The 11,195-nt window shown below is 40.2% G+C and overlaps 1 protein-coding gene across 3 annotated transcripts in view; it reads right to left on the bottom strand.

Annotated features, from left to right (window-relative positions):
• Rab6a (RAB6A, member RAS oncogene family) overlaps positions 1-11,195 on the bottom strand; it is a 36,852-nt gene that overhangs the window by 3,888 nt on the left and 21,769 nt on the right. For all 3 annotated transcript variants that reach the window (XM_006982140.4, XM_006982141.4, XM_076548325.1), the window contains 3 exons: positions 9,221-9,332; positions 4,798-4,891; positions 92-158 (listed from right to left, as the gene is read on the bottom strand). In XM_006982140.4, coding sequence (XP_006982202.1) covers positions 92-158; positions 4,798-4,891; positions 9,221-9,332 — 273 coding nt within the window. The remainder of the gene's footprint in view (positions 1-91; positions 159-4,797; positions 4,892-9,220; positions 9,333-11,195) is intronic.

The following is an 11,195-nucleotide window of genomic DNA, read 5'->3' as shown; positions in this document are numbered from 1 at the left end:
ATGGAGACCTGCCTGCCTCTGCTGGGGTTAAAGATGTGTGCCACAATGTCCGGCTAGCCAGTAAACTTTCCTTAAGAAACAAAAAGGATACTGTCTTCTCTGCTTCTGTCCTGCGTGCTTTCCATTCCAGGTAAAGCTGCAGCAACACGTCGGAAAAGCTGTGGAAGAGAAAGTATTAACATGATGACCACAGGATGGCAAGGAGAGGATGTAGCTTTTAGGTTAGAAGACAGCATCAAGAAGGCAAATTAATGGGCGGTGGTGGCACACGCCTTTAATCCCAGCACTTGGGAGGCAGAGGCAGGCGGATCCCTGTGAGATCGAGGCCAGCCTGGGCTACAGAACAAGTTCCAGGCAGGTGCAAAGCTACACAGAGAAACCCTATCTCGAAAAACCAAACCAAACCAAACCAAACAAACAAACAAACAAACAAAGAAAACACCAAAGAAGGCAAATTAAGGCCTTCAAGATAATTGTTAGTAAGGATTTATTACTGTCATCTTACAGCTACTATACAGTGATAAAAAGTCAATTCATAAAAAAAGAATTATAAAAATATATACACCCAACATTAGCACACCAAAATATAAAATGTTTAATAGATAGATCTGAAACAATATACAGTAACACAGTAATAGGACAAGGGAAACTATGCTGTTGACATACACCAGATCTGCAGGACCAGAAAAGGCCATAGTGAATGCAGGGACATGAGGGAACTACTTTATTCCCCCTCCCCCCTTTCCTTTTTTCTTTTTGGTTTTTCAAGACAAGGTTTCTCTGTGAAACAGCTCTGGCTGTCCTTGAGCTCACAGAGATCCTCCTGCCTCTGCCTCCGAGTGCTGGGATCTAAGGCATGCGCCACCACTGACCAGCCCCATCTCAATTTTTACCCCCAGGCCCAAACTCATCTAATATGTAATCCTTATCCTTATTCACCCAACGTCTCTCCCACCCTTACTAACTAAAATCAAAGTCTACTCCATTCTACTTATGGTTGTTTATCCTTAACAGTTATTGAAGTCAATAGCTATAAACTATGAACTAGATAGTATGACTTCTGCACAGTGGTGTAACCAAACAGCTATAGTTTCTCTCTAAGTCAATATCCTACTCAGGGAACAATACAGAACTTACACCAGACACCCTGAGCTTCTGGACCACACACTCAATTCTAGCATATCCAAGTCCCATATGAATATTACAAGTACTTCAACTGGAAGAATATAGAAAACAAACAAACCCAAGAAACAAAATAACACCATTTGTAAAACCCCTAATGCAGTAAAACCATGGAAACCCAGATGACATAACTCCTCTAAAAATTATTAACCCTACAGTAAATGGCATCTAATGAAACCAGATGAAATCCCAGAGAACTCAATGTAAGATATAAGTTCAACATGCAAACAGCTGAACAAAATAGGTAAGGTGATGGATGATATAAAAGAGGGATTCAACAAAAAGATATACTGCTGTGAGATATCTTTCTGCATGCTGGAAATATGTGTTGCTCTGTTTGGTTAATAAATAAAGCTGTTTGGCCTATGGCAAGGCAGCTAAGAGTTAGCAGGCGGGAAATCCAGGAGAGAGACAGGAAGAAGGGAGAGGCTGAAAAGACGCCATTCCGCTGTTCAGGGAGCAGCATGTAATGGCACACAGGTAAAGCAAAGGAACACATGGTGACATATAGATGAATAGTTCAGTTATAAGAGCTAGCTAGCAAGAGAATTGAGCCATAGGCCATGGCCATGCAATTTGTAATTGATATAAGTCTCTGTGTGTTTACTTGGGTCTGAGCAGCTATGGGACCAGGTGGGACTGGAGGAAACCTTCCAAATGAAGAAAAACCAATCTGAAATGCTAGAAAAGTATAGTAAAAGTCAAATAAAAAGCTTCATGTAAAGTCTCAGTAATAGAATGGATCAAGGAGAGGACAGAATATCTGAGCTTGAAGAAAATAGCAACAAACTCATGGAGAAGAAACAACACAACCGAACAATAAATGGGTTCTTGAAGAATCCAAACAATAAATAAAAAGAAGCATTCCTAAAATCAAATGAAAATGAAAACACAACATACCAAACCCTTGAGATACAATGAATGCAGTTCTAAGAAGGAAGTTTATAGCTCTAAGTGCCTACATTAAAAAAATCAGAGACTCAAATAACTTAATGATGCACCTTAAGACTCCAGAAAAAGAACAAGAAGCCAAATTCTAAATCAGCAGAGGGAAAGAAATCACTAAGATCAAGGCAGAAATTAATGAAATGGGACCAACAACAAACAATACAAAGAGTTGGTTTTTTTGAAAAGATAAGTAAGACACTGGACATTGATGGCACACCTTTAATCCCAGTACTCAGGAGGCAGACCCAGGCAGATCTCTGTGAGTTCGAGGCCAGCCCGGTCTATAGAGCAAGATCCAGGAAAGGCGTAAAGCTACACAAAGAAACCCTGTCCCAAAAAACCAAAAAATAAATAAATTAATTAATTTAAAAAAAAAGGGAAAGAAAAGACAAACCTTTAGTCAAACTGATCAAAGGGAAGAAGACCTTTGTAATTAGTAAAATTAGAGATGAAAAGGGATTTGTTACAACAAATGTTAATGAAACTCAAAAAATTATTAGGTCTTACCTAAACAACATATTCCACTACAATGGAAGAGCTAAAAGAAATGAGTAAATTTCTAGAGGCATATGACCTTCCAAAATTAAACCAAAATGAGATATTTAAATAGATCTGTAACAAGCAGTGAGATTGAAACAATAATTTAAAATCTCCCAACTAGGCTGCTTAACCAAGGACTGAACAATTCCAAAAACAGCTGACATCACAATGTAGATGGGGAAATGTTATTGGGCCCCACTCCTAGAAGAGCTATAAGCAATTAACAACTTCTGAAAGAGGGAGAATTAGTCTTCTCCAGATATGAGCCCCCTTAAGGTTATCCAATACCAGGTAGTCAGCCCTAGAAACATATGTGCAATTAACACTGAATGGACTCAGTAAACTGTATTTATATATTTAGTTGTTTATATGTATGATGGTTTGAATGAGAATGGCCCCCACAGTCTCATATATTTGAATGCTTGGTCTGCAGTTGGTGGAATTGTTTGGGAAGGATTAAGGGTTATGGCCTTATTAGAGGAAGTATGTCCCTGGGGGTGGGCTGTGAGGTTTCAAAAGCCCAGCCATCCCCACTTAGCTAGCTCTCTCTCTCTCTCCTGCTCAAGGATCAGATGTAAGGAGGTTCTCAGATACTACTCTGGCATCATGCCTGCCTGCCTGCCTGTTGCCATGTTCCCTGCCATGATGGTCACAGACTCACCTTCTGAAACTACAAGCAAGCCCCCAATTAAATGCTTTTTCTTTCTTTTCTTTTTCCCAAGATAGGGTTTCTTTATGTAGCCTTGGCTGTCCTGGAACTCACAGAGATCTGCCTGCCTCTGCCTCCTGAGTGCTGGGATTAGAGGCATGTGCCACCACGCTCAGCCTAAATACTTGTGTTTATATCCATAGATTATTCATGCTTCTCTGAGTCTTGTTCACAAAATTTTTTTGCAGCTGGCAGTGGCTACAGTGGCTAATACAGAGACTAATAACTGGTCAAACTGCTGAGAATAAGCGTGTGTGTGTGTGCTCACTAACTCACCTCCACCCCCAAGGCTCAGTGAACATCTCAGAAAAGGGGTTGAAGGAATGCTGTGAATTACTGTTCTTGATGTGCTATGGCCTGTGCATTCATGAACTAACATTAACTGTGGGTGCCTCGATTTGCACAAGTGCAAACCAGTCAAAATCTCAGCATGGGTTGGGGAGGAGCTAACAAAGCCCCACTCTTAGCTGAGGAGCTAAGATGGTTGCTGGGGACAGAGAATCCTCCCCACATCCTTTGGGGATGTTGTCACTGGTACTTTGCCATGCCTCTGCCTCCAGAGTGCTGGGATTAAAGGCATGCACCACCACTGCCCAGCTGCCTTTTGTAAAATTTAAATACAAGCAGTTTATAAAGAATGAAGTAATCAGAATGTACTGCTGTGGGATGTTCTGTATGGCAAATGTGTTGCTCTGACTGGTTAGCAAATAAAACACTGATTGGCCAGTAGTCAGGCAGGAGGAAGTGTAGGCGGGACAAGGAGGAGAATAATTCTGGGAAGTGGAAGGCTGAAGCAGAGAGACACCACCGACAGCTGCCACCATGACAAACCACATGTGAAGATGCCAGTAAGCCACGAGCCACGTGGCAAGGTATAGATTTATAGAAATGGGTTAATTTAAGATATAAGAATAGTTACCAAGAAGCCTGCCACGGCCATACAGTTTGTAAGCAATATAAGTCTCTGTGTTTACTTGGTTGGGTCTGAGTGGCTGTGGGACTGGCGGGTGAGAGAGATTTGTCCTGACTGTGGGCCAGGCAGGAAAACTCTAGCTACAATGTACTTTTATAGCAAGCAAATACTAGTTTTCATGTGTTAGTCTTGACTACCAAATTCTGAAATAAGGAAAATCTACATTTAAGACAATAAAGCAGGGATGTAGTGAGACTATGGGAAGTTCAAAACTTTACACTCAGAAATATTGCAGTCATGATGAATTTGTTATTCGGTGTATAATCTGAACAGTTTGTAAATATTCTCTTTCTACAAAAACTATGCCAGTTATTTTTTCTCACTCTCTGAATTCTAATTGCTGTTGCTAAGAGAAATAAAACCTTATACTAAAGATTAGCTTACTAACAATTATTTCACATATTTTAAATTAAGGATCAATCATCCACACTCAAAGAAAACTTACCTGCTTTACATTGTATCCTGCTTTTGCGCTGGTTTCAATAAACATAACGTTCAGCTCTTTGGCTTTCCTCTCTCCTTCTTCAATTGACACTTGCCTATAGAAAAAAATTTTAAATGACAAATGCTTATTTATTCATTTGTTTTTTGAGACAGGGTTTCTCTTTGTAGTTCTGGAACTCCCTTGGTATACTGGGTTGGTCTCAAACTCAACTCACAGAAATCTGCCTGCCTCTGCCTCCCAAGTGCTAGGATTGATCAAAGGTATGTGCCACCACACCTGGCAACAAATTCTTATTTTTGAAATATGAAATCGTAAGATTATAAACAAAGTTCTATTGATGTTGGTTATATAAACAGCCATTAGTTTGAAAACTTAACTGTCTATAGCACTTAAGAGCTATACATGTCTGTGTTTGTGTGTATATTTATGTTCCACCGCCATACTGGGAACTGAACTTAAGAGTCTTTTTTTTTTTTTTTTTTTTTTGAGATAGAGTTTCTCTGTGTAGTTTTGGTGCCTGTCCTGGATCTCAATTTGTAGACCAGGCTGGCTTTAAACTCACAGTTATCTGCCTGGCTCTGCCTCCCGAGTGCTGGGACTAAAGGTGTGTGCCACCACTGCCCAGCAAACTTAGAGTCTTAAACATGCTAGGCAAGAGCTCTACAAATGAGCATATACAGCTTAATGACTTTTTAAAACTATATTTCATGTGTATAGGTGTTGTGTCTGCATGTATGTCTATTTGCGACATGCATGATTAGTACCTACAGAGGCTTTCAGAAGAGGACATTGGAGCCCTTGGAGCTATAGCTACAAATGGTTGTGAGCATCATGTGGGTCCTAGGTATTGAACCCAGGTCCTCTGGAAAGAGCACCAGTAGTCTTAACCTCTGAGCCATCTCTCCAGCCCCTTAATGACTTGAAAAGAAAAAAAGACAAGCATCTCAGGGTAGGTATGGTGCATGCCTTTAATCCCAGCACTCAGGAGGGAAGGCACTCAGAGATCAGTAGGCTGATCTCTGAGTTCAAGACCAGCCTGATCTACAGAGTGAGTTCCAGGACAGCCAGGGCTACACAGAGAAAACCTTTTCTCAAAATGAATGAATGAATGAATAAATAAATAAATAAATAAATAAATAAATAAATAAATAAATAAATAAACAAGACAGATAAACAGGGTCTCTCTCTTGTGGCCGAGGATGACCCTGAACTTCTGATCTTCTTGCCTCAAACCTCACAAGTACTAGAATTATATGGACACGCTGCCATGGCATTATACAGTGCCTTTGAGTGAACTCAGAGCTTTGTGCATGTTCTAAGTTAAGTCCTCTACAAACTTAAGTACATTGTCAGCCCCAATTTAACAATCTGTGTATAGCCGGCAGTGGTGGCACAAACCTTTAATCCCAGCACTTGGGATTAAAGGCAGAGACAGGCAGATCTCTGTGAGTTTGAGGCCAGCCTGGTCTACAGAGCAAGATCCAGGACAGGTACCAAAACTACACGGAGAAACCCTGTCTCAGGGGGAAAAAAAATCTGTGTGTGTGTGTGTGTGTGTGTGTGTGTGTGTGTGTGTGTGTGTGTGTGTGTGTGTGTGTGTAGGTGCTGGTGACTGTACCGGGGTGAATGTGTGCCAAGATGAGAAAAGAACAAGGTATGCTTCCCTACAGTTCTCTACTACAGTCCCTTGAACAGGGTCTCTCACTACTAGGCAGGCAGTCCCAGCAATCTTCTTGTCTTTGTGCCCCTAGTGTTGGAGTTAACAAGGCATGGCCACACCTGGCTTTTTAAGTGCTAGGAATCTGAACTCAGGTCCTCATGCTTGCACAAGTGCTCTTTTTTTAAAAAAATTAATCAATTTTACATCCTGACCATAGCCTCCCCTCTCTCCTCCCACTGCCCGCCTCCTCTGTATTTGCTCAGAAAGGGGCAGGACTCTCATGGCACATCAAGCTGCCTTGTAAGACCAAGGACTTCCCCCGTATTCAGGCTGGGCAAGGCAATCCAGCATGAGGATGAGGTTCCCAAGAGCCAAACCACCAGGGCCAGCCCCTGCTCCCATTGTTACAAGTCCCATAAATAGAGCAAGCTACACAACTGTCACATATAAGTAGAGGGTCTAGGTCAGTCCTATGTGAGGCGCCTTGGTTGTTGGTTCAGACTCTATGAGTTCCCATGAGCCAGGGTAGCCATTTGTGAGGGTTTCCTCTGATGTTCCTGATATCCCCACCCCCCAGCTCCTACAATCCCTCCTCCCTCTCCTCAGCAGGACTTCCCGATCTTGGCCAATGTTTGGCTGTGGGTCTTTGAACCTGCCTCCATCAGTCACTGGATGAAGGCTCTCAGCTGACAATCAGGGTAGTCACCAATCCGATCACAGGAGATGGCCTGTTTAGGCTATGCATCCACTGCTGCCAGGAGACTTAGCTGGGGCTACCATCATTGTAGGCTCCTGGAAGTTTCCTTACAGCAAGTGCTCTCTTATCCACCAAACTATCTCCCTAGCCCCATAAAACTAAGATTTACTTTACTAATTTATTTTTATTTGGCTGAACTCTTTGTATGCTTTTGTTTAGAGGTAGAATCTCATGTATCCTTGGCTGGCCTAGAATTTATTAGCTCAAGATGATTTCTGATCTTCCTGCTTTCACCACTCAAATGCTGGGATTATAGGCATATCTTATCACACCTGGTTTTAAGCAGTGCTGGAGACTCAAATGCAGGGCCTTCTGCATGTTAGGCAAGTACTCTATCAACTAAGTGATACCACCTTCAGCTCCAATCTTTTCATTTAAAAACATCTGTCTGTGTACCTGTGTGGGCGCACATGCGGAAGTCAATTTTCTCCTTTCCCCACGTGGACCCCAGGGATCAAACTCAGGTCATCCAGCTTATGGCAAGTGCCTTTACCTATGAGCCATCACTAGCCTGCCCTTCTTTTCACCTTTAAAAAGTCAGTGATTAGGTTGCATGTGGTGGTTTATACCTATAATCCCTATTCTCAGGGAGGGAGGAAGATCTTGAGTTCAAAGCCAGCCTGGTCTATATGAGTGCTAGGCAAGCCTGGGTTTAAGAGTTAACACCCTATCACAAATACACATCCAAAATAAATAAAACAAATCTTAAGAGGCTAGGATGTGGCTCAGTGGTAGAATATTTGTTTTACATACTGTCCTACATAACAAAAACCATCTACAAAACAAAACCTGCTTTTCCCCCTTAATACCAAATCACAAAGGGGCTGGAGAGCTGGCTCAGTGGTTAAAAGGACTTGTTGCTCTTGCCAGTGACCCAGGTTTGGTTCCTAGTACCCATATTGGGCAGCTCACAACTGTCTCTAACTCCAATGAGTCTGATGGCATCTTTTGGTCTGGGTGGGCACCTGAACACATGCAGTAGGTATGCACATACACATAAATTAAAAAAAAATTTAAAATATTAAACCATATGCATTTAGCCTTGTGACTCTAAATTTTACATAAAAACTTTTCATGCCAATTTGATGCTATAATTTATGTAATGATTTACCAACTGTTAAAAATGTAAACTGTCCCAGGTGGTGGTGGCTCACGCCGTTAATCTCAGTACTGAGGCCGAGGTGGAGGGATAGATTTCTAAGTTTGAGGTCAGCCTGGTGGTCTACAAGAATAAGTTTCAGGACAGCCAAAGCTACACAGAGAAAACCTATCTCAAAAACAAACAATTTTTTCCCCCAATTATACTACCAATTCTATTTCTGCTACTGGGCAGAAGTAGGCTTAACATCTCCACAATTCTTTACACATAGATCACACTCCAACATTTTAGTTAACAGCACAAGTTCATCACCTGAATTTCAATATCCAACTCACAAATGAGTAAGTAATAAATAGTAAAAGCTCCACTAATTAAACAGTGTGGTCAAGACTAAAGCAGAAAGAATATGCAAAAGACTACTTATGAATGCTGAAAGCCATTCACATGAATTCTACAGTGAGTGTTAATACACTTTGCATCTTGTGACTTGAATGAGCTTTGCTCATTTGACTAAGGTGTTACAATCAAGCTATTCATACTTAGCTAAGCCTGGTGCAACCACACAATCAAAAACCCCACATCACTGAATTATAATAAAATTATATGAATGTTTCTAAGAAGAAAAGTATGTGTTTTTAATTATTATGAATATTTTTTAAAGATGTTACTTGATGTAGTTTGCTCTTTAACAAAATACTGTTCCATTTATTAAACCTTAAGAAAACAGAAAATATTTGCTGGCTTCATTTGTAACAATTCTGTAAAAGAGCTGTTTATGGGCTTAGACAAAACAAATGTATCTCCTTTAAGGGGGGGGGGTATAAAATGAAAGGTCTACTTTTCAAAAACAATTTTTAGTAAACAAACATGCTGCTTAACAGAAACCAAACATTCAGTTATTTCATACCTCTTATCAGCAAGATCTGTTTTATTTCCTACTAGCATGATGATGACATCACTTCCTCTTTCTGTTCTGACATCATCAATCCATTTTGTAGTTTGCTGGAAGGAGTTAACATCTGGCATTGAGAGTGGACAGAGGGATTAGTGTCATTGAAAATGCTACCCCCAGTGAAGGACAACACTTCCCACAAACACTCTGAAAGAGGGATGGGGGGACAGCACATTAAGACCCCATTTTTAATGTGCTTGCAACGTAACTCCATTTTATCTGATTACAATTGTCTAAATCTAAATGAGTCTGAAGAAGAAAAAAAAATCTTCAAAGTTCATTTTAGAACATTTAGAAAAGCTTTTTTTGACAATAACCAAACTATTGTAAAGCACTACATAATTATAAAAACCAATGCTTTCTGATATCTAAAGACAGCGAAGCAGATAATATGGTGTTACATTGCCACAATGCTTTTTTTGATCACTTATACTAGTACATACCAAACATGACAAAGAAAGCATTTCAAAATGATGTCAGCCAGAAGTCCCAACACAACCAGAAAATTCTTAAAGGCTTTCAACACCACTGTGCTTGCACTGCTTCCTCAGTTTGTGATCACTTTAACCGCATTTAAAAAAAATCCTTTCTGAGCTGGGCACGCCTTTAATCCCAACACTCGGGAGGGAGAGGCAGGCGGATCTCTGTGAGTTCGAGGCCAACCTGGTCTACAGAGTGAGTTCCAGGACAGGCTCCAAAGCTACACAAAGAAACCGTGTCTCGAGGAAAACAAACAAACAAACAACCCCACCCCCCCACAAACCAACTAAAACAACAACAACAAAAAACACCAAACCCCTTTCTTCTGCCTCTACCTGGGATTAAAGGTGTGCCACGGAGCCTGGTTCTTACATTTGTTTTATATTAGAGTCTATGTGAAGTGACCTTAAACTAATTAGTTTGATGTATCAGGCTCACTTCTAACGGAATTCATTCTTGTTAAGTATTTTAGCTAGAATACTTCAATATATTTTTTAGCAGCTAAAGTAACAAATTTACTAGTGTTTTAACCACATTCATGGAATTTCAGAAGAAAAATATGACAAGCTTTGGTTAAAGTAAACACAAACACTTTAAAGCTACAAAACCAGCCAATGCATTATAATGAACATTATTTAAAAAAAAAAAAAGTAGCAACCTAAAGTAAAGCTGCAAGAGGAGAAAGACTGCATACAGCACATATCCAAAAAAGTTAAGAAAAAAAAAGAAGAAAAATACATTGTGGAATATAATTTTCTTAATTTTGCCACTGTAATTACTGTTTAGTAACTATAACTTTGAGTGAATACACAAAAAATTTCTGGTAATATGACTAGTTTAAATCAGCTGCTTAGACATGATAGTTTTTTGTTTTTCGAGACAGAGTTTCTCTGTGTAGCTCTGCGCCTTTCCTGGAACTCACTCTGAAGCCCAGGTGATCCGCCTGGCTCTGCCTCCCGAGTGCTGGGATTAAAGGCGTGCGCCACCACTGCCCAGCTAGACATGATAGTTTTACACAAGTCCAAGATGCTGTATAACCTTGTTTTTTCCCTATAAATTATGGACTAGTCTATGGAATGATGTTAAGTATTGCCTTACATGTGTAATAAAACAATTTACAAAGATAATTTCAACCAGAGAGCAGTAACCAATGCCCCATGGAAATTTTATAGTCACTTAAACCAAAAGGCATTCAGGTTTTGAAGAAAAGAAAAATACTGTTTCATTTCCCATTTAAATTTTTTCTTGGAGAGAAATGAAAGTTTAATTTGTTAGCAACAAAGAAAACCAGCCACAGAATCCACATATTCTAACAAAAATGACTAACAGAAAAATACACATTATGCTTCTCTGTTTTTCTCTATGTAAGAGAAAAGGGAAGCAGAGAAAACGCTAGCTGGTGGAAACTTTAAAAAGCCTCAAAAGAAGCCATGTAGGATCTGGAATACCT

This window comes from Peromyscus maniculatus, chromosome 1, assembly GCF_049852395.1.
Source record: "Peromyscus maniculatus bairdii isolate BWxNUB_F1_BW_parent chromosome 1, HU_Pman_BW_mat_3.1, whole genome shotgun sequence".
Lineage (NCBI taxonomy): Eukaryota > Metazoa > Chordata > Mammalia > Rodentia > Cricetidae > Peromyscus > Peromyscus maniculatus.
Note: the sequence above shows the minus strand (reverse complement) of the source record. Positions and strands in the feature narration are given on the sequence as shown.